General features: G+C 36.7%; 1 protein-coding gene across 6 annotated transcripts in view; it reads left to right on the top strand.

Annotated features, from left to right (window-relative positions):
- The window catches only part of SLC25A21 (solute carrier family 25 member 21), a 272,979-nt gene that overhangs the window by 183,457 nt on the left and 64,456 nt on the right, over positions 1-25,066 (top strand). For all 6 annotated transcript variants that reach the window (XM_072864533.1, XM_072864537.1, XM_072864534.1 and 3 more), the window contains one exon: positions 19,066-19,149. In XM_072864533.1, the coding sequence (XP_072720634.1) occupies positions 19,066-19,149 (84 nt within the window). The remainder of the gene's footprint in view (positions 1-19,065; positions 19,150-25,066) is intronic.

Raw genomic sequence — 25,066 nt, 5'->3', positions numbered from 1 at the left:
TGTTTTAACTCCTGCCTCATTAGGCGAAATAAAATGGAGATTATGGTGTGTGGAAGGATCACATTACAGACAGCAAGCTCTGCCTCCTGACACTCTCTGTTGATTTTGCATTTTGACAAGACCTTGCTCTCCGTGTTTTCCATTCTGTATTACAGCAAGCTTTAAATTATTTTGAAGACAAGATCATTTGTATCCCTTGGCATTTCAGGGCTTAGCCAAAGAGGAGTGAAGTAATAAGTGGAGACACATTAGTCTCAGAGGCAGTTTACCTACTGGAGAGATGTCACTGTGTAGCATGGGCTTAATGCTGATAGACACGTTAATTCAGCTTGTCAAGCAATGCCTAGGTCTTCTCTTTTCAAAGTTTAGGTTAGCTGTAAATTTTAAAAACTCTGACACAAAACATTCGCTAGGTAAATTATTATTACCACCTGGCACAGAGGATTAAATAATTCATTCTGATTATTTACAATTAACATGTTAAGTCTATTCAATTTCTCTCTAGTTACTGGTTTTAGTGTTTATATAAAATTGTAAAAATTGTTTAGAATTAAATGTGTTTGTTGCATTAGAGTGCCTGTGAGAGTGGAAATGAGTGTCATCGCATGCTCAACTCATGAGAGTCTTTGCCACCTGGTTGTCCACTAAAAAGCATTTCCCCACTGACCTCATCTGTATGTGCCATATATTAATAGAAAGTTCTCAGTCTATAAAAGGCCAGAAATGGTGCAGGATATCAGATTGGCCAGCTGACAACTACTTGCCAGATCTCTTATGAGGAAGATAGTTCTTATCCATCACCCAATTATTATTTTCTTTAGGAAAAACAGGGATAATAAAAGCAGGTGGTGTTTAGCAATTAGGTATATCTCTTCTTTCTCTTATTCCATTTGTTGGTAGGATTTTCTTTAAATTCTTCCTCTATAAGCTAAGGGTAACAATTCATAGTCAATGAAGAGGAAGTAGAAATATCAAAATTAGAAATAAATTTACATTATTTTTGTAATTATTCCTTTACAAATCAAGAGTTAGCCAGAAGTACAGACACTAACATGCTGTCAAAACAAGAAGCTCCCCTGAGGGAAGGAGGAAAAGAGGCAACGAGTAATATGTGACAGATGTGAACTTAAATTGTTTAATGCAAAGTAGAATGTGCACTATTCTATGGTTAGAAGTGTAGCATAAAATTGTTTTAAGCTGACAAGATTTTTTATTCAAGTAATGACCAACTAAGAAGTATACACTATTGAAATGTCCTAAGTGACTTTAATATGCCTGAATTTAAAGCCATTAGCTTTCAGGAACCTATAAGTTGCACAATCCATAATAATGTGTCTCTTCAGTAACATGGGGCACATGACCACATTTAATTTCTTCTGCATATTATACACCAACTTCAACATCTTTATTCCTGATGCAGCCTAATTCATTTGCAGACTGTCACATATCCTGTGGACTTAAGGAAGAAGGGGTCTCAAAAAATAAACTTCTTGTTGCACGTTTTTATTTCTATATATCTGCCTTAAGAATTGTATCTTGTGGGAATGTTTAAAGTTGAAAGTTTTCTCTAAGAAGTTTCACAGGACGAACCTGCCACTTCCAAAAACAAACCACAGAGAGGCAGAGAACATGATTTTCATGAAACAATTACACTCACTGAAAATGTTGAAAAGTTTTTTGTTAAAGAATGTATCATAAAGCATGTGCACAAATCAGTGCAGATCATTGTGGCCCAGATAATTTCATTTACATCTGTTTCCAGCCTCCCATTTCTCCTTACTCTTCTTTTCACTTTCTAGCTCCAAAAATCTTTTTTTTTTTTTCTGTCCACCTTACATCAGTGGCTGCGCTTTTCCACCAAATCTGTTCCCTCTGTGTCTCTTCTTTGTCCTTTTTAACAACCTGTCCCAGGTTCCTCCTCTCCAATTCATTTCCACTTCACTTGACAGCAGTCCTTTACTTGCTTTGTTTCCTTTTGACCCCTTTAGATGAAGGCACCACTTTCTGCTATAAGCTTAATACTTGATGAGAGAGGGAAACACATACCCTGACATGATATGTTTCATAGAAACTATGCTGGATATAGTATCTATGAGATACTATGGTACAAAACAGAACAGGCTGTATCAGGAAAATGAAAGTAATTATTTAAAGCGAGGCTGTGTTAATTTTGGTGTGAATTGTATGCATGTACCCAAAAGCAGCTTGGAATTAGTCATTAAAAATAAAGCAATCTGGGTTACTAGCAGAAATTCAGGGACAGGGGGGAGGGTTTGGTTTTCCTCTACTGCATAGCCTCATAAATATTTGTATCAGCAAAACAGAGAGTCTGGCAACAAGCAGTGATCTTCTTAAGTTGGCTTTGCCATCAGAGGAACCATTCACTGAATTACATCCCAAGTGGAAAGTGTAAGATGTTAGTGACACTTGACTGTCTTCCCAGTACAAAGACCACCTGAATCCTAGTAGTTTAGTCTGCAGCACCTCCAGTCCTGGAAAAGTATAGAGGGCTCTGGCCGTAGGACTCATTACACTGTCCAAGTATTCCTTTAGTTATAAGGGTATGCTCAGTTTTCATTTTAATCGGTTTTGTCCTTCATTAAAAATAATTTTGGCCAAAGGTCTAGTCCCACTGTTGGATGCAGAGCTGGCTCAGCTGTGTGGATAGGTTAAGAGAGCAGCTGCCTAGCCTTATATGATACCAAGGAGTCAGAATGGCAATTTCTCAAAAGTGAGACATTTATTACTCTACATTATCTGCTTCCTAATACAATTGTATTATTTCCTGTCCAGTTAGAAAGTTAAGAGGGAAGGGCAGCAAATACTACTCTTGCCTACTGTAGGCAATAATGAAAATTATACTGATGTATTGCAAGACCTATGAGAACCTATGAGAACCTATGATGTATTGCAAGACCTGTATGTATTTGAACCTATGATGTATTGCAAGACCTGTATGACCAAAACCTGATGTATTTGGTCCTATGAGAACAATACCAGCCATGCAGTACGTCCGAGTCATCTGGCATAGCTCAGCGTGACTCGTGGTGGCTGGAAGAGCAGCAGTCTGTAATTACAGCAAGTGGAGCTCACTGGCTTGCATAAATAGGAACAAAGAGACAAAACTGGTCACTTTTCCAACATCATAAGCTCACACCTGTGGGGTCCAGGGACCACCTGTCAGGTCCTGTTCCCTCAGAGTGTTTAAAGGAGCAATAGCCAAGGGGTCATGCCTAGGCTGTTTGACAAGAGGAGTAAAAGAAAAAATTGTCCATGCCTTTTACAATCCAGCACAAAGAATAAATCTCTGAGTATTTTAACATGGATGATTAATTAGCGTGCGGTGATTAGAAGTGATGTGGTGCCGCACCCTGGAGATGGTTTGTCTCAAAGAAGGCTTTGGCTTCAAAGGAGGTGGGAAAGCAATAGGGTACAAAAAATTGCTTTCCATAGTTCTGCTCAATGGCTCTGAAAGATGCAGAAGGGTGAGCTATGTTACTAGAACCATACCATTTTTAGGAGTCTCTCTCCCTATAGGAGACATTAGCAGTAATACTACCATCTCTAAAATTCAGGGAATGCTGTCCTAAGCCAATTTGGGTCAGCAAAAGAAGGTTCAGAGCTTGGACTTCTTTGTTGCCTTTCTGTTTATGTGGTAGTGTGTAAATAAAGGATCCAGTTCATGATGTCAGAGTTCTACTTTAACGTTGTAATATTATGCAATTTCACTACCAGTGCATGCCAGCACAGTTTGGCATGGATTGTCTAGAAACTGAGCTGTTTTCTACAAGTAAAAAATAAAAGTGTGAAGCTTTTCAAGAAAAGGAAGGAGGAAAGGATCAAATACAGAATACATCTATATTTGCATCATAAATATTCTAACTGGTCTTAGGCATAAAATCATTATTGGAACTTCTAGTCTAATATACATACGATAAACTATGTGTTTGAGGTTTTGAGTAAATCCATTGTTTACAGCAAAGCCAAGTGATTAACATCTTTGCTTGGGTTGATTTAGACTGTTTGTGGTAGATTAATTCTCTCTCAAATTTTCTCTGTTTCTGTGTTACATTTAATTCCTCTGTGCACATTTCTCTATAAGCCATTTTAAACTGTATCAGCTGATACTCTTAAGACAGATTTTACATACAAATGTTTCTCTTGGTCTTGGAGAGATCTGACGTAAAATGTCTTATGTTCTCACTTCAGGAGGTCTGGATCTTTCAACCAAATTTAATAGCTATTTATGCCTTGAGATCTTATCTAATGTACTATTGGTTCAGGGTCATTCACAGCCTCGCATTATATTGAAACATGGACAGAGAGTATAATTTGTTAATGTCATGAAGGATGAAGTTGGTTAGAAAGGGAAGTGTACGCTATTTATAATAACACAAGTGTTTCCTTGCTAATCCCTTGGAAGGTTCATTATCTGTAGAGCCCCAGGCAATAGTTGGCCTATCGTGAGAGTGAAATTTAACCCACAGCATGAAATTAATCCTCAAAGACTTTTGTCTACTCTTTCTAGAAATAATAAATTAAAAGTGATTTTATAATTCTCCTCTCTAACTTTATGCAGAGGTGTTAAATTGGTATCTAAACTCTATGGCATGTGTCAATCTATTGATTTATGTTTAGTTAACTAGCACGCAAATGTATACCAAGCATAATAAGGAATTTGAAGATGTGAATTAGTGGTGCGTTCATTGTTTCTTCCTGAAAACCTTTTTACTTTGATAATACAGAAAATTCTATTCCTTGTAATTAGAGGGAAAACAAGGAACATGTATATGTACGCATGCATGTATAAAATCATTCACATGATCATATCTGGGTTTCCTAGACCTTCTGGGTTTATATATGCAGTAACTTGGTTGGGTTTTTCACACCCTGACTGCTTTTGTAAAGCTTCTTAGAAGTCTAATGAGGGCTTGTTGCTAGTAAACAAATGGTTTTTTGGTAGAGTTTTGGAAAGTACTTCTTGTATGAGCCATGTAAGTACTGGGTAAATCAGCTGGGTTTTTTTCAGAAAGAGGTTTCTTTTTCTTATGTATGCAAAGTTCTCTCTACTAAGGAGAGAACACGTAAAAGTGATTTGTTACTATTGATTCTGACTCCCCTCTGCATTTTTTAGAATGTGATTCCTCACTCATAACACAACCTAGTCTATAGGAGTAGATGAGCAGTTCTAGATACTATTGTATCTGTCTAGATATTATCTAGGTACAGGGTAAGGATTTTTCCCACTTTTAGCCAGTATTTACCCAGTATATGTCCATTGGCTAGACACGTTCTATATTTTGGTGCTCATCTTCTAGAGAATTTGTACACTTCTGAAGGCAGTAAGTCATATTTAATAATGTTTGCAATTAGCCATATCATCTATGTTGAAGAGCTTCTTCAAGATATTAATAGAAACTCCACACAGTCATAGCCCTTGGGACGGAAACCGAATGACAAGAAATGAAGCAGGTCAAGTGCTTCTTAGTGCACCGTCCTGACCCTGGGCAGGAAGTTTGCAGGCTACTTAGAGGCCATTATATGAACAGATCTGGAAATATATTACTCTTCTGATCATCCCTCTTATTCTTCAGACATATTTATAACAGTGGTGTAGACATTGAACCATTCTCACTTCACATATTCCTTAAAAGAAAATTAGTTTCTCAAGTCATACCATATTTCCTCTGTGTGTTTTAGGAAAGTTATTTTTGTGCACACATATACTCTAGTGGTGAGAAGGAAAACAGCAGTTGCTGAAGTACGTTAAACAGAACAGTGAGCAGAGAAGTGTCTTTGATCCTAAAAAAGACTTTAACACATGTTAAAGATGCCACTTGATATTAAGTAGAGATGAGATGTGGTGTAGGTCTAGGAAACCTCTGAAAACTACATACCTTTTTGTAATATTTATTGCTGAGGATAGAAGATCCTACAGAAGTACCTCATATAAAGTTAAAACATAGGTTTCTACTGTATTTTTAAGCTGTTTTTATTATTAATGGAAGCCGATGGATTTAAGCATTATAATTTGATACAGTACGGTATAGTAAATAATACCATACACTAATTCAGATATCATTTATATCTGCATTATCAATATCCCTTCAATGCAGTAGTAGAGAGAGAAGGGAAAATTGCAGAATTGCAGTGCTTGGTTATAAGTGTTAGAGATCACAAGGCAGGAGCAGAAGCAATGATACATTGCTCACATTTTGACCAATGACTGCCTCAAGTTTTTCCATCTGCTCAATATATAGTGTTTCTTCAGGACCACACTCTTTTCTCTCTCACCTATTTTCATAATTTTGCTCACTCCCTATACATCCATCAGTCATTCCCCTGTGATTGACTTTCCCTACTTACCCTCTTCCCAGACCACAGGCTTATAGTGAAAACTTTTTGTAACAAAAGCAGCAGTGTTTGTCGATTGTGAGACTGCAGTTTCTGCTGCCAGTTCCAATGACAAGTTGGCATCTTGTGATCTCTAATAAATGACCTCTAATAAATTGGCAGGTGATAAGTCTCTTAGCTGGTAGGCAGGATGGCTGTTTGCATTTTCAAGAGAGTCTTGAAACAGAAAAAGGCTAAAAACTCTCCTCTGCATGTAATGAAACTAGAGATTCCTTTCTGCAGACCTTTAAGGTGAACTTTATTCTTGGGAGAGGCTCAGGCCACAAGTTGGACAAGCTGTAGATTTTTAACAAGAATAATACCAACATACTCTGCAACATTTAGGTACAGTAAGTCCTTCTCATACCTTAGTCTGGGCACCTTTCAGGCTCCATCACAGGAAAAGTTGGATCCTGGGGATCCTTGGATTCCTATTTATGTGCACAAATTATATTGCACAAAGATTAGACCCACAATGGAGCAGCGAAACCTACTGCCAGTGTTACGTCACATAGCAAACCAGTAGCACACACTATATGGCTAGCTATTTGAGCTAGCCATATAGTTACCTCTCCCATTAGTTAGCATATGTGCTAAGAAAAAGAGGGAGGGAGGTGGCATGCCTACATGTTGTACACTTAGGGTTTTATTTATTGCACTCTTACTCAGTTTGGCATTAGACAACAAATACCAATTTATGGACCAACAAAGGCATAATCCTACTCGTTATATATAATAATGTATGTAGTAATTACCTATTAGTAATTATGTATTTAGTTCTGTATGAGCATGCAGAAGCACTTTTTCAAACAGTCATTTTTTAACAAGCTCATTTTATTTATCAGTAGGCATTCAATAATTCAGTTAGTTTTATCTCTGAGTCCATGTAGCACTGCAAAGACTTGACTAAGTGGATGTCTGGAAGGGGTACTGAACGTGGTAAGGAAACAAGGGAGTAGTCCCTGAGAAATACTGCATGGCAACATCAGAACTGCCTTTTCTTGTGCCTGTTTTTCAGTCCTTGGGCTCCATAGCTGAGTCAGATCGGCCATGTTAGCATAGTCTGCCTGCCTGCCTGGGGACGAAAGTGTGCAAAACGCCTTTAAAAGACTTCTGTGAATGTACAAAATGAAAGGAGGAGTTTTTCTAGCTTTCAACTGGTGGTTAGTGAAACATTTTGTTTTCTGAGACAGACATCGCTGTAACAGAACCTGAAGGTACTTCCTTGATTCAAAGATTTTCATGAAATGAAAAGGAATCATTTAACGTTTCTTTTCTTTTTGGAAAAACAATCTTTAAAAGGCACAAGGCTGCAAACAAGCAGTAAAATCTGCTGAGAAGTATATCCTCCAGACTACCGTACTGCCTGCTACACACAAATGCTTTGCTGAAATCCTCTCTCTTTTTCAAAAGTTGCCTTGCTTTGTACCTTTAAAATTATCAGCACTTGGAGAAGTCTTGTTAAATCTGAAAGAAGTCCTGTTTTCCTTTAGACTTAACAATGTTTCAGATACTGATTAAAAGGGGAACTCTCCCTTTATTCCTGAAGTCGGTAAGAAATATTATGGAAAATTGCATTAACTCTTGCAAATCCCTCTACAACTATAAAAGTACAAATGAGATCGTCCCTGCTGTTTCAGTCAGGCCTATGAACCTCAGAGCAATAGGATATTTATAAGAAAATTCCAGACATAGCAGTGGTGCCGTGATCCATATGACCCAAAGTTTCCAGTCTTTGTCTATCCTCCTGTCTTTAAGGAAAAACAGAGGGGCATAAAATGAAAACTTGGAAGATCACAAATCATTGTTATGACTCATTGTAATGAATGATTTGTGCATTACTTTATGGAGTAGTTAGGTTGAGTTTAGGGAAAAAAAGAAACCTTCTTTTTTAATTTTCACCACTTTATGCCAATTTTCAAGCAACTGTCTTTCCTAAAATAACCACTCTTTTTTTTCCACACTATCCTGGATAGCTAGTGAGTTTTTTCAGCTGGGAGAGTGTGTTGTGATATAAAGGTGTAGCCTTGCACGGCTGTTGTGAAGAGCCTGCTAGTGTTTCCATTACAGCATTAAGTCTTATTTTCTGGTGTTTAAAACTGGGCCGTAAAATACTTGAAGTTGAACTTTGGTAGTTTTCAAAATGTATTTACAAGTAAGAAAAATAATCTCATGGGGTGGGCCTTTTTAGTTCTGCGAAAAAATAGTATCCTCACAGCTTTGTAGCAACTGTGATTCACAGTTTTCGATACTCAAAATTAGTCTTCTGACCACAGCATACAACCTGGATTCTAGATTCTCCTGAGTTTTGTTTAGCATTATTTTTTGTTGTTAACTATTAATAGTATAAGAGTTATTAGAAAAATAAAAATAAATCTGCTGAAGTCTGAAAATAGCTGCTGTTTTTCCACTACATTGAATTTGTGAGAACTCATCTTCTTTATTTTTGTAATATCTTCATACGGTAAATTAATAGGGTATATTCCCAAGTGTCAAAGGTTTCTCTTCACTTCCTAGGATAAATTTTAATGTTACACAAAAATTTGCTGAAAGTGTGGTTATGTATCTGTGGACTCTGAAAAACACTGCAAGCTACCATTTCAACACACAGCAAAATTTCCTTAAAGTTATGGGATTACATTTTTGTTTTGCTTTTTACAGAGGGAAGTGCACTATTTCAGATAGATAAATGGTATTACAAAAAGCAAGAGTGTTCCAATATTTTACTACTTTTACTTTAAGTCACCACAGCAGAGAAAGTCATAGTGCTTCAGAGGAAATTTCATCCTTAACTTGCCTTGTTATGCCCTACTGTATGTTAAGAATTGCTGAGGTCGCTCAGCACTGGCTGATAATGAATTCCATATAAGCTGTAATATTGGGGCACAGCTGGGTGGGTAAGAGTTGAGTTTCAGTCTTTAACCCAGAATTTCCTCATTTTACTAGTTTCATTTCAAAAGATAATGCTGCTTTAAGGGTGTACATTTTCTGTTGCTTAGCCATACAATTTAATAGAAAAAAGTCATTTTTACATGGAATCAGTATAGGCATAGTAGGTAGTGTCCATGTTATGTATATTAGCAATTAGTCATTTAAAATTGTTTGTCTGTTAATAAGAAAGGGCATGTGAGTTAAGGTTTTCAAATGCAGGGTATTTAGCTGTACTTTTTAGTAGAGTTAAGTCTGGTTGTATCCCTTCCAGTACTTTAAAAATCTCAGCCACAATATCTTAATGAAATTGTTTCCCTTTTAAACATTTTCCAGCACAAGCATAGGAGGTTGGGTGAACACTCAAAACTAACACTTCTTTCAGCAACTCACAATTTGATTTTGGCTATTTTCCACTGAAAATGAATTTGGGTTTCTGTTTTTGACCATTTCTTTCCTTTGGGAGAAAAAATATTTTTGGTTATCTTTCCTACTTTGACCGTAGGGAGCAAGTGTAATGTATATTTCATTGCGGTTTGCAAATTTTTGGTGCTAAATCATTTTAATACTAAAAAAAAAAAAATCAGAATACACTAAGCTATGATGGGATTGATCTCATCAAAGAACTTAAAATGCTAATGAATACTGAAAAGTATTGAACAACCCTCCAAAAAATCCTCCCCCAACATCTTCTTGCCAGAAAGCCACAACGATTTTCCTGCCTTCTCAGAAGGAAAAGTGCTATGTGATCACCATAGGGGACACTGAAATCAAAGCTTTGTGGAGAAAACTATGTAGAAGTACTTGGCTCTTTCTACAGGAATTGTTGAAGAAAAAAGTGACTTTTTCCTGTGGGATATAGGTCGTAATTACATTTTCCTAAAATGGAAGTTTTAGAACAATGCTTACTGCTTGTATTTCAGGTATTGTCCAGTAATGACCAGTAGTAATTATTCATTTGAAACCTTCCTGTGGCTTATCAGATACATGTTTTATTTTACAAAGCTGCATTAAGATTTGCCTTTGTATCTTTTTGAAGTAATAGAGAATACCCCTACTTTTTAAAGGTAGCAAAATTATTCCTCTAATCTGGTATCATTGATACCATAACAATTTTAACTGATAGATGAAATTTTCATACTTACATTGAAATTTTTCAAAGGGTCTAATTTACCAAAACTCAGTAATGTAATCATAGATCTCAGTAATGTCACAGGACACAAGAATGGCTCTATGGGGTTAGAGTAAAGGTCCATCTAGTCCAGCAGAGAGAGGTCAAGAGAGGATATACATTTTTGTAATAGAAGTTAAACTGAGATAAGAAACTGGACAGTTTTTAAGCAGGCACATATTACACACTTAAATCAGCCAAACCACATTCTCATTTTTCCCTGAATTGAGAATGGATACTGGGGCCTTTATGTAATATAATCTAATATCTGATTTCTTGTGAAATCTCTTCTAGTCATTACTTTATATTCCTCATAATTTTGTCTGTTGGTTCTCTGTAAGCTGTTTTGAAGGAAAACATATCCAAAACTAATGAAAACCAGACTTCTGTTGATATATTAGGCGACTACCTATATTTAAAATCATAAAAAATAACTCCATTATCTCTGACAATACAAAATTATTCCTTATGGTACCATTTTCAATCATTTGTCCAGTTTAGATAAGGGGAAAAAAAATCCATAGATTTTGGGGGGTTGTTTTTACTTAGGAAACAGAGATTACAGGAGTTTTCAGAAATAAACTATCACTGCAAAAAACAAAATGCTCGTTTTACCATTACTAGTTTCTGCAGATTCTTTCACCAGTGTAACTAAGTGCTTTATACACAAGAAGATGTAGACAAAAAACACAAGCAGTGTTTAAATTTACCTATTACTTTTACAGTGGTCACTTCCTAGCCAATCTTACCTTCATAAGATTGGTAAGATCACACATATTGTGCGATCTTTCAAATATAGCTGTTCCTTTATGATCGTCTTAAGTTGTGCTCAGAAGTTGTATCCAGGCAGCCAAAGCAAGGTTTCAAGGACAAAATTTTACCTTCAAGGTATCCACGACACTGGCAGAGAGGCCAGCAGAGCTGTTCCTGCTCTGGCAAGACTTGTAGATAGGCTTTTCACACAGAAGAACATTAGAGCAATTTCTAAAGGATCATAAAAATGTGTGCTGTTTGCAGGTCCATAACTGAGAGGAAAGGCTGGTACTTTGTGAGGAGTTGGTAGAAGCCCACAGCTGCCAGTTGTACCTGGGACCCCATGAAACACAAGAGCGTAACAGGACTTTGAGGCTGGGAGTTGGAGATAGGAAACACTTGCCATGCATATGCAATAGACGAGGAGGACACCAGCTCGGAGCCTCATTCCATAGTTTCACCTTGCTGTGAAACATGCAAGTATTCTCAGTGTTTTCATCCTTGAAATAAAAGGGAACTTGCACAACATCATAGCTATGAGTTTGCATGATGTTTCTCTGACCAGTTTTTAGTGTGGAATGAAAAAATGGTAGTTTTCACTAAATTGTTGTTGTTGTTGTTTTGAACTCCTCTACCACACACACACGCTTATTGATGGAATTAGATTATTAAAAATATTTATGGTTTGAACTTAGTTTCTGCTGTATTTCTTTCTCAGGAAGGTATTAAATTATTTGTATGTAACTGCTATGACTAGTTATTTTTTTTATTCATTAGCAAAATTACCAGAGTAGATTTGCATGAAACAGTTACATGGGTTAATTTGACCTGCTTCTGGTCAAGTTTATTTTTGCTAAATATTCTCTTCTAAAACTACATGTAAAGGAAAATTTATTTCTGCCATTGTAGCTACTGTATGTTTTGTCCCATGCACATAATGGAAAAGTTACTGCAGTAGCAGATGAAAAAAGTAGAATAGTTCTTCATTAGTAGCTGAAAAAATACAGCTTTTATATCTAAAACACTTTATTACACTCTTGGTATATATAGTACTGCTTTCTTTTTCCCACTGATATTTTTGATGGAATGATGTGCTGCTTAGCTTGAATATAAAAACAAGAGATGGAGGAAAGTCATCTATAAAAGGAATAGGAAGTACAGGAAAGATTAATTTCTTTTTCTGATTAGCGTACTTTTGTCTGGTCTAAGAATAAGACTCATATTCAGAGAACTGACCAAGAGTACCAGTGAAACACCTAAGCCATTTTGTCATGTTTAGGACTTTGCTGTTTCTCTATTCAATGATGCAGTTGATTCAGGGAAAATATTTTCAAAAAATTGTATGCTCAGAGTAAGCCACACATGGGAAGTTCTCATTATCGCGGCTGAAAGCAAAACAGAATGATGAAGATGATCCTTAACTATCAGCAGCTGAATAGTTTGAGGAATAGAAATTATAATCCAGTTCTTTCCCCTGTCAAGTTGGTGACTAACCACATCCTTTTTCTGGTGCCTCATCAAAATGGGGGGGAAAATCATCTTTTTGTTTCATGGATGGTGTCTTCAACACAAGGAGTATAGGCTCCTAAGGATGCAGAGCGGAGGAAGTCCAGCCTTACAAACGAGTGAGAGTTTAGACCAATTGTTTTATAAGGGTTTAGATATATTGCTTTTAAGTAACCTAAAGGGGGGTAGCAACTTACGATGATCTTATTGGATTCAAATTTTGATCAGAATAGCCAATCTGTTCCATCTAACTTCTGCTATAAATTGCTAAATCTGTTGTTGATTTAGCTCTAACTTTTACTGTGAATGTACTCATTCAGGTGTAGGTGAGTGCTTCTTTCTCATTCACTGGTAATGTTTCTTCCTTTTGCCCTACTTATATTTCATAGCAGTTTCTGAGATTTTTTTGTCAGAGACAAAGTACAAATTGCTGGCTAACCAATCAGATAGGAAGAGGACAGAAGAACGGATCAGGTGTAAGATAAGGTAGAGGTCAGGTGTGGAATGGACAAATTTATGAGTTGTAGTGTTTGATAAATACTTTGGTAAATGTTAGAATTCATCAGTTTGTGTTTGGTAATTTTTTATTTGACCATCATATGTGGTAGTTGATGTTCTAACTCACATAAAAGTAATCTCTGCAGATAATTTTGGATTTTCAGGGTATCTTTACAATTATTTCCATTATTACTATTCCTTTCTTTCTTCTTCTTCAAAAAAACTCACGTTCCTCCAAAAGTCATAGAGGTAAATAAACTAACAAGCATCATTAATTCCAACAAAGTGGAATTCATTTAGATGAGTTTTGAAATAATTTTTGGTAATGTTTCTCTACCCATGATTCTGGTTTATTACTTGTGAAGTAAATATGAACTGTATGAAAAATTCTGTGATTAGATGGAGGCAAATCTATGTCTACTATGGAAAATGATTGGAATAAGTTCTCTTCTTTGCCTGTTCTCTATGTTACTACTTTACTCTATTCTTATATGGTTTTTGCAGTTAAATAATCACCATAGCAATACTATAATACTTAAAATATGACCCCTGCACTAGCAAAATTTATATCTTTGACTTAAAATAATTACATTTTTTGTTTTGAAATCTAATATTCAGTTCTTCAACAGCTCATATGATTTACTGTTAAAATAAGTGACAGAATTATACTTGCAATTTAGTTATTATCCTGTAAGTAACATAAGCAACTCAAAGAGCTTGAGCCAAAAAGTGAAATAAATTATAAAGGTCCATTTTGCAGTGCAAAGTTTTGCATGAAATCTACACATCAGTAGATAGCACTAACTAGTAGTAACACCTGAATAAATGTTTAAGTTAGCAAATCAAAATCTTTTTAAATTATAATGCAGTTATTTTTTATTATAAGCATGTGAACTGTTAAATAATGTATATTTATATAAAGCTTCAGACTATATATTTTTATCAACTTATGCTGGTAAGGATAACTACAGCTAGGAGTGTCTGGAATCGTGGGAATTACTGAAAGTGCAAAAAAGCTGTAAATGTTGTTTTCAGTTTTCCAAAGGCTGTACATTTATTTAAAAGTTGTTTTAAATTTAACATTGCACAGATAATTTAATTTGTTTTGTGGTTATGCCATGTAACTCTCTTCTTTATAGCATCTAAACACCTCAGTACCGGAGATTATTTGCTTTGGTACTGCATAAGTCCCAATCATGGAGGGAAATGTTAGGAGCTTTATTCAAAATAGAGTAGAACATATGATAAAATCCTAGTAAGACACGTGAAGAGAAGGAAAATACAGCTAAGACTGCCACTCGTTGGCAAGCACTGCAACATGGTATAAAGCCTGGTTCTCTGAGTCAGTGTTTTTCTTTCCCTCTGAACTTTGTGGTTGAGGAACTAGTTAGCAGCACTGTATAAAAGCAGCAAGAAATTCTGGAATTTACGCATGAGGTTATAGTCTTTGCAAACCCAGTGGCAAGAATTTGGTGAGTCTAGTCTGCTCCACATCACATTGCGGTTGTCCTACATAGCTGGGATTTAACCGCTCACTATCTACTTGAATCTAGATATGAAAATACTGGTTTATTCCTTTTAGATTTTAAGATGACTAAAACAATTTCAGCATGAACTGGAAATCTTTCTCCAGCCCAGATCAGTAAATAAAAGGGAGAGGATTGCTAGGTAACATCGTGGTGAACAGACTTTAAACACTAAATATCTGGATACTGTAGTGGCAGACATCCACAAGACAACTTTGATGAGATGTTCAGCAAGCATGAACAAAAAATTTAGCAACTGATAGGGAGAGAGAGAAAAAATATTTCTTTCTTTTTTTTTTTTTCCCCAGAAAGCACACACATCTGCTTGTTCTCCTATAGATATTGATTGTGTTAAAAAAGACTTTTGCAATAGGAAGGGGGGCAGGAAAGCATCCTGTGGACTGAGGATTTTATAAAACTCAGAATAAAATACTGGCTATTATAAAACCAACAAAAACTGTAAGTTAGGTATTGGAAACAGATACGTGTGTTTATGTAGAGCCATTGCTCCACAATATGACATATCACTGTTAAATGGTGAGTGGTTCAGAGAACTGATGAAAGGACTCAAGCATCTTCTGCATTGTGGGATTTCAGGCTGACCCTGTGGGGAGTTATTGATCAAGGACTGTTATAACCATAAAAAATGCTCTATCTCGTGCTATCAGAATAAGAAGAATTTAGGTTTATTCATTTCACAAGTAGTAGTTGTAGTGCTGATTAGTGCGGATAAGTTAAAATATTTTAATGGGTTTAGATCATGCGGAGTTTTCAATGAAGATATTGCCTTTTGAACAGACCACAAAACATCAAATGGTTTTACATGATTTGCACCTTTTGAGATCCCAACCATGTGTTTTCTGGGGTGAACAGCGAAGGGCACTGATGTTCTTTTCTTAAACAATATCAGGATACTTCTGTATCAAACAAAGCAACTGTAAAGGTAGTGTTCAGTGTCAGGGAGCATAAAAGACCAAGCCCCGTGGGTTGCTGCTACGAGCCAGAACAGGAGATTGCGAAGTCCCCCGTGGCATGGGAGCTGGAGGTGGGAGCTGTGAGGAGGACCTGAGAGAGCAGGCAGTAGGTGCCAGGGGCACACAGGAGGTCCCAGGTAGGAACAGGTAACCTGGGGGCCAAAGTGGCTCCCATGGCTCTGTGAGCAGTCCCAGGGTGGGAGCGCTCATTACCACAGCATTTTGGCCAGAAATCCAAGAAGCAGGAAAATGAGAGGGAGGCAAGTTAGCCTGATGATCGTTTTTCGAGTGATAAACTTCTCAGTAAACACATGCCATGTTGGAGTGTCCGGTGACTTCTGACACTCGTTGTATGCTAGAAGTCAGTAGCAGGTCATTCATCCCAGTCCTGGAAAAGCCTCTCTACCTACCTGTCCATTTGGCGCATTTGTGAACACTGCCTGCACATTCTTCTTTTCAGACTTCAAAATAATAAATTAGATGAGAAGTTAATGCTCCAATTATATTTACAGGAGAATTTATCTTTTTCGTTCTAGCAAAGCTAATAACATACAAGGCAGGCATCCAGCTTTCAAAAATGCATGAAATTCAGTGGTTTTATAATGCTTTTAGAAAGGAATGGATTCGGAGCAGAGAAAGCCATTATGTATCCCCCAGTTGTGTTCATTCCTCTAAACAATCATTAAAAGCAGGCCAGGTTGTTTTTTGAAGTGAATGCTTTCACTCTTCTGTATTATTAAGATTACTAGTACAAGCTGCTGCTGCTGCTGCCTCCAGAAAAACAAACATTTTTTCAGCTCTTCCCTGAGCTTCTTATAACAAGTGCTGGTGATCAATTAGCTAGTTCATTAAAAAGTTACACATGATTTTATTGAGGCAAGCAATTCTGAATCAAAGAACCCAATTCGCAGATCTAGGTTGAAGCACATAATTGGCATGTATTTTAGGATTGCTGTTAAAGCTATAAAAAAGATTTACTAGGGAAGGAATGGATCCAAAAACCCTAAAGGAAGGAATATGTTATTTGTGTGACTCAGTGTTACAAATGGACTCATTTAATACTAAGGTCTTATCTACGTTAAAACAAAAAACTGAAATAAACGTAAACCTCATTTGATTTAAGTTCTTTAGCAAGAAGTTATCCTTCATCTGATACACGTAAATTACATATGGTGTTATTGCATTTCTTCTGCTATGATTTTCATTATTACTATCAAAGATGTATTTTTATTAAATCATTTAAATGTCATTGAGAAGTCAACACTGTGTAACTGTAAAACAAAATTATATAAAGTATGCTCACCATGTTGTCGAGATCCACAGTGAGTCTGGGATTAAAGCCCCTGTTCTACAAACAGTTGTGCATGCGCGACTTAGTGGGCAACCTTACACACATGCTGGTAGGACATGCTTGAGCATTTGCAGGGAGAAAGAGAGGGAAGGCACATTATTCAGAGGATGTTTTAGAAACAGTGGTGCTTTGTTCTGAGTTTACAAGCAGGCCAAATCTTGAAACTTGAGGAAAAGAGTTTACATTAAGAAAGCTTTATTTTTTAAATACTTGGGAAAAGTTATTTACTGATGAGTTTTTGCACGATTTCTTTAAACAAAAGCAAGCCATTTTTGGTTTTGAATGGAGAGGTATAAATAGTTAAGTCTTAAATATATTAAAATGTGCATAGAATCTACTTTCTGTTATGATTTTGATTGCTTGATTGCCACGATGTAAAAGCTTCTGTAGCTGATATTACTGTTGGACTTTGTGTGATGGCATTGAGGCATTTTCAACTCTTAGCGTTCCCAAGGGTTCTTTTCAGACAAAATGTTATGCATCAGCTCTTATTTGAGTGTAAGCCTATTGAATAGCATTCTCCTCTTTGCCAACTTGGCAGCAAGTTCTTATACTAATAAAAGAGGTTACCCCAGATAGAGATCCCAGATGTGCCTGAACTACTTTTATTAGGACTATGGAGGGGCTCAGTGTTTCCTTCTAACTGTTTTCAAAAAAGGTGTGGGCTTGCCTTCATAATTGCCCAAAGAATTGTATTACATCACTGGAAATTTTTTCCTCAAAGTGAATAAAATGTTCATGTGTTAGCACAGAACACAGCTTAGGAAATACTGATATTCAAAGCAATGAACGCCTTTTGCCACAATACAAACCTCGATTTGACACTACTGAATTCTGTTGAGAAAGAGGAGAACACTGCTGTTCAACATTGAGTTAAAAATACCTTCATTTGTTACATATTAGTGAGATTCAGTATAATAATTAGAATAAGTAACAATAGGTGTTTCTCAGAACAGCAATATACCTGTGGCATATGGCATACTTGACTATAATGTCAGTTATTCCTTGAAACTGTTGAACACTGTTTGTTGTGTAGAATTATTATTGTACTTAGTGATAACGCCAACTTAGTGATTGCCTGATACAGGGCTATTGTAGACTGGAATTGCTAACATCAATATTCTATTTTTCTGAGTGCTATATAGTAATTAGCAGTTTAAAAAGAAATTTTGTTGCTAAAAATGTGTTCAAAATGTCTCCATGCTATTTAGTTGAATGTGTTGGCTGCAGTTTTAAAACTGCAAGAAATAGGGTCATATACTTAGTAAAATAATATAGTTTGTTAAACTTACTGTTGCTATCCATAAATCATAAATAATAAGATGTTTACAATCTTAAATCATAATCTTGAGTTTCCTTTCAAGGCCACAAGCTTCCTGTTGAAATCTTTATTGTTGTCAAAATGTGAATAGAGAAAACAAGGTTTTAATTAAAGTAATTCATTGCTTGCTTTTATTGTTCATCTTATTAAATTATGAAAAATGAATGGTGCTCTAATTTCTGGTTATGTCTCTTGTTGATTTTTATTGTAATTGTGTCAGATATAAAAAGAAAGAAACTGCACAGTGGATTCATTTCATAGTGAAACACAGGATAGTGTTCCATTTCAGATTTTCAAAAAGAGGGTTTGACTCAAAGACTCCCATTAGTTTCAATGGGCTTTGGATCAGGCACAGGGTTAACAGCTTATTTTTCAAACAACTAGAAAGAGGTGTAAATGTCAAAGGTGATAGCTATACTGTGAGTTCCATAAACTACAAAAAAAGTTACTACTAAAGCTCTATTTTTCCTTAGTTTAACAGCTTCTATGAAAACAGTGTTAATAAGTATATAAGGAACAGTATATAATAATGAATCAGATACGTAAAAAACCTTTAAAACTCCTTTTATATCATAATTGGAAAGTTAAAAGTGACTTAAAATCCCTAACTTCTCATGCTGTGATGTAAATTGTATTTTTTTTAGGTTCCAAATTCAAAGAGGGAAAACTGATCCGACCGGTTACAAGAGCCTGGGGGACTGTTTTAGGACTATTTTCCAGCGAGAAGGGTAAGAGTATATGTTTTTAAAATTGTCAATTTTATTTGACCTTTTTTAATCACCCATTTTCCAGACATTAGATCCTCTTTATATTCCACCCTTTTTTGCAATTGCTAGAATTTGGCAAACTTTTAGTCTTATATAACGAGTACAATTTGAAAAGTCTTAGGATTACTTACACTCAATACCAAATTTTGCTATTAGGATATGTTTAAAGACCAGAATGCACAGCTGTGTAGAGACACTGGGGCAAACTCTGCTTCAGTACTGGGAGCAGAATAGCCACATCAGCGTAGTGCGGTATCTAGGCTCTTGTATCTTCTTGTCCTGGTTTTCTGAACTAGCTCAGCCTGAGCATTACCAGTTCAGTGAAGTACTTGTTTCCAAGCTCTGATGAACTGGCATTCACACTTAGCTGTGGTAGACAACGTTTCCAGGACCTGTGTGAGTAAAATTCCACAGCTTTTTAGTTTGACAGAATATGGAAAAGGATTTATGGTCATTAGTCACCTGAATCATACTGGCTTCAGAAGGTACCACTGCTCCAAGCCTGAGCTCCTCTAAGGGACTTGGGCTCTGATCCAGAAAGGCATTTAAATACACGCTTAATTTTATGAGCAGCCCAGTTAAAGCCAGTGAATGTAATGGGACCAATCAGATGCTTAAAGTTAAGCCTGTTATCCACAGGAGCTCTTCGGCAGCTAGCCTTTAATCAAGGTAACTCTAATTAGTAAATCCCAGTTTTGAGTAGCTGGCAGGCTTTCCATAAGACCTCTGTAAATACAATAGCAACCCATTTTTTATCCATATATTCATCAAAATGGAACTGTTCTCGTGTATAGTGGCATAGATACTATGTACGGGGGCAGCGTAGGTGCAGTGGGGCACAGGCTTCTTGTGTCCGCAAGCTGTACTGGAAAAACAGAGGTGAGACGAGCAGTGAAAATGAAGAACTAGACCAGTTTTGTTTCTTGCAATGAGGTTTAGCTAAGCTACACTATGGAAGTACATAGATATAGAACTAGATGGTTTGTATTGCTAACGTAGGGAGATGTAGAGATGTTTCATTAAGGTAGTGAGAGAGGAAGTCATCACATTTGCCCTTATCAGTGGTAAATTCATTTTTGATGAAAGACTAGTGCTGTGCATTATCACTACAAGGCATTAAAAAGCTTAAAAGCTAAAAAGATTTCACAAAAATTCTAATTTTTGGCTTCTGGGGTTTTCTAAGCTGAGTATATGTTAATTTTTATTGCTTCTCAAGAGAAAACTATGTTTTCTCAATAGGAAAGTATTAACATTTACAATCATGTCAATCTATTTTTAAATACAGAACTAGTTTCAATATTTAAGTCAGTGAGCATGAAAACTCTATTTATCTCATCCAAACTCACTGATATTTTTATTTTGTTGAGCTAGTCACAAAATGTAAAATTAAGAATGGGTAGACTTATCTGGAGAACAAGTCTAAATCAAGAGACAGCTTCCAAGTTAATTGGTTTTAGGGTCTTATTTTATTACCTATGTGATTATATAATTGTGTAACTGGATATTTGTACAACCCACATGCGTAAAATAGTAGCAGGACACTGCAAACTTCAGTGTACCTTACAAAATACAGTTCCCTTACTATTTGGGGGAGGAGGGAGAAGGAAACAAATACTCAAGGGAAAGGAAACAAAAACAATTGAAACAAATATGTTTCAATTGTTTTTACATGTTGTGTTTTTCAAATGCTTTTCAGAGACATAGCTATCACTTATTCTGTGGATTTAATTCCATTGTTATTTTCCCAGTGTTCAGACAGTGTGCTGCCTAACAAGCATAAACTGTTTGTGGAGAAACAATGAAGGGTCTGAGCATAGTAGTCATCTGTGAATGAACTTCAGAAAGGAGAGATGAAGATTGCGGGGTCGGGTTTTTTTTTCTGTAGAATGCTTGTGCCTCAATACTGGAACCAAACCAGAATATTTTTTTATATTTATGTCAAAGCATGACTCTGTAAGCAGGAAAAGAAGATGATTACATGAAATTATTATAGATTTAAATCACAATTTAGCAGTGGATTGCATTAAATTTCTGTCAGGCTAGAGCTAATACAGAGTTTTACTTGCCTGTTGCAAAAGCAGTCAATACTGATCTAAACAAAAAGCAAATTCTATGAATACCTATTTTTCTCCAGGAAGTTAGACAGAGGCAGAATGTCACATTTAAAGAGTCATCAGTAGTAAGCACTAGGAAAAAAGGAGACAAAGAATCTCAGATACAATATAATCTTAAATTTTGGCTAAAAATAAAAAAAATTCATCAACTAATCCTGAAATCCTGTTTGACTCCATGAGTCTTGCATTCCCATCTGCACAAGTTGTCCAGTTTCTGGAGCCTGGTGATTATGACACTTGTGAGGGAAGTGAGAGAGGTGACTGTAAAGTATTTTAGTTAGTGGAAACCTTGAATCCTGATAACCCCCTGCTTGGGTGACCACAAAAATACGCAGAAGAGAGCACCAAGAAAGGGCTTCACATTTAGATACAAGGCAAACAAAAACAATATATAAGGTGTTCAGATTTAGGTGTGTAAATCTGGGAGAGAAGGGTATAAAAAATTCATTCATGCCCCATGTTTATTTCATATTGGCAATATGAAATACCCCCATCCGTGTGTGGCATTTTTAGACTGATTTTCTGAAATATCTAATTCAGTGTGCACAGACTATAAAGAGTCCAGGCATCTCTCTCCAGCACTCAGAATTCCCTACTGGCATATGTGATTTTATGTTAAGTTGACTACAAAACAAACTAATTAAATAAAGGAACATAGTGGGGAAAAAAATGTTACTAATGGCCTGCTCCTGAAACTGTTTACATTTGGGAATAGAGCTTATGCTCATTTGTACTTGCATTTTCAATAGTAGCAACTATGATGAGCTAGAATGTCAGAGCCCAGTTCAGATAAGACGCTTCCTAACGCCTTAATTTTTTGACCTTGTTATGTTGAGGTTAAGTATGCAGAATCAGCCTCGGAAGTACTTATTTTTATGAATGCACATGCAACTGTTTCATTTGCTGCAATGCCTCTCACTGAAAATTAATCAGTATTATGTTACTGCAGTATCACAGTAGCAATGTGATGATTTCATGGAAAGCTTCTTCATCACAAATAATGGCCAGGATTTCTTTAACCATCCCTCTGATTTCCTCTCTATTATAATGATAATAAAAAGGACAGAGGAAATATTTCCAGTCTAACCACTAATAGAACACTATCCTTTTCAAAGAATCTGAAGACTCCTTTATCTTCACAAAATACTATAAATTTCTTAACCAAAAAAACCACAGGAAAAAAAGCCCTACAAAAGCTCCCTTCCCCCAAATTTTGTGTGGCTCTTTAGATGGAAATAAATTTTCTCCACAGGGAATTAAATTCTTCAAAGAAGGATCCATCCCTTGAACTCTTTTCTTGTCTTACAAGAAAATGGGAGCCACAAAACATAAAATTTAATTGAGACTCAGTAAAGGAAGGCTCAGATGAGCAGAGCGTTAAAGGTCACATAGCTTTCTATTAAAGGGAGGCAGGAGTATTAACTTCAGGGCTTTTGTGAACTTGTGTTGGGAGCATCCAGTCACTGCCAATTGCACGGGGGCTGCAGCGACGCGAATCCTCTCAGGTGGTGAGCAGCCTCTGCTCAGCTGGATTCACTAGGAGCCGTGTGTCCAAGCCTCTCTGGTTTCGCTTATGAGATGATACATGAATTGACAGATCTTTGACAGCAGAGGTAAACCCACCAGGAGTATATCTGTTTATTGAGGAGTGACAGCTTTATAGCCAACATAAAAATAATCTGATGTTTATTGGGGAAAATGTTTGCATACAGGATTAACAGAAACCATTAATAGAGAAAACTTTTCATTCTTTTTAGATCCTACAAATAAGAGGTTAGATTATGTTAAATGACCGATTTTTGTATCATCGTCATCTTTACTGCATTTGTGTTCACTCACTTTTTCTTTGATAATGGCTTAGGTTTGAATATGAAATGTAAGAATAAACCAACGGTCTAGCTGAATGTATGTATATGTTGCATTTATATTAAAGACACATGGTGTTGTGTCTCATGTTAAGAATGGAAAATTATGCCCATCTGCACTGTCTTAATTTGGAGTTACAGCATTAAAATGATGGATGCTGTTATTTCAAGTCTGTAAACAACTTTGTTCTTATAAACTTTGATTTTCATGGGCTCATAATTTTAACAGTAAATGTTCTGGGTTACAGTTGGCTTTTTTTGGTAGGCACTCAGTCAAGAAACCTGTTACTTTCTCATTCTTTGGTTAACTTGCCTGAAATAAAAAGGGTAGTGGTGGCCTGGTTTCCAGTTTTATAACAGTTGAGTAAGTTACAGTTAAATGCTGTTAGCCTTTCTTAGAACTAGATGGTCCTAGGAAAGTGCAAAGCACAATTGTCATTGATCATTTGAGACTTCATTACTTCTACTGAGTTATTTGATTATTTATGTTGAATTTGGTTTGGGAAAGAGCAATTATCTCCGTGTTTACACAGCCCAATAGCTTTATAACTATTCCTGTCTTGTTCTCAGCACCACCTTACCACTCTCTTGTACCTATAATTGTCTGTATGACCACACACCTTTTTTTTAATAAGCTACACCCTTACTCATACATTAGTGGGATTAGGTTATAAAGCTGCACAAAACTTGTCAGCTATGGGTGGAGTAGGTGGGAGAACAGCCGAGACTAAGCAGGAGCTGGATGAGTGCAGAGTTGTCAGCAAACATGCAGAAGCGGGAGGGTTCCTGGTTTACATGATACCAACAATCATTCATCAATTAAGGAATTTGCTAGCACTCTCCTTTGTTCTGGCTCTATCCGTCAGCTGTCTGTCATGGTAACAAGTGCTTGAGAGACTACAGCAGTGCTCTTGAGGCCTGGCTCTCCCATTTGGCTGCAGATGATACGCCGCTGCTTCTAATTGCCAACAGGTCAGGGAAGGAGACTTGCAGGATTGCCAGCTCTGCAGGCAAGCACTGGCCTCTGGCACTCACCAGCAATCATCACTGCCCGTTCCTGGGGCCCAGCTGGATGTGTGCTCTTCCAGCTGGGCTGAGGAGACCTATCAAAAGGCTGCCAAATAAGTGTTATACAAGATACAAATACTTGGCTACCCTGCGCATGAATCCTTCAATGAAATTGCCGACCAGGGAAGTGTGACATGGTCAGTCATGCCAAAAATCCCTTTTCCCAGCGAGCAGTTATGAAGCGGAGATTCATTTCCACTTACTGGAGGCATAAATTCCTCTGGTATCAAAAGACCAGATTTTAGGCTCTGCTTTAAGTGCTCTGAGGCAAGCAGAAGGGCAGATTAAGATGTTATTTCCCCCCACAGCTATCTGCCCCAGTCTTTGGTTTCTTGTTAGCACTTCATACCAGGAGGAGCAGAAGTGAACTTGGGCCCATGCTTGCTTGCTACCTTCAAGAACCTTGTTTCTTAGTAGACACCTACCTGCACTGCCAGTTTTAGAGACTGTGACTTGCAAACTGAAGTACAGGCACTTTTTCTCTTCTGCCCCCATTACAGGAACAGTAACTTCCACCTGAACACTGAGGAAGGTCTGCTAGCACTTGCACTTCAGAAATATCTATACGTGGATCCATCTCTTTTCTAGTCCTACTGGCCTGCCTCGCACTTATGAACTATAATATTTGTACAAGCCTCACTAAAATGAGACTGAAGATGCAAAAAAGGGGACTATGGTACCCAACATGTCTATCTGTATCTATCCTGATGCATCCCCATAGTCCACAGTTTATTGCTAATTTTTCTTCTCTCTATCCCACACATTGAAGAATTATTCTGTGAGTCACATTATGCTACATTGGCATCTTCCTGCCATGCTATTGTGTCTATT

The sequence above is a fragment of the Ciconia boyciana genome, chromosome 6 (genome assembly GCF_034638445.1).
Source record: "Ciconia boyciana chromosome 6, ASM3463844v1, whole genome shotgun sequence".
NCBI lineage: Eukaryota > Metazoa > Chordata > Aves > Ciconiiformes > Ciconiidae > Ciconia > Ciconia boyciana.
This window is presented reverse-complemented; position numbering and strand designations above follow the sequence as displayed.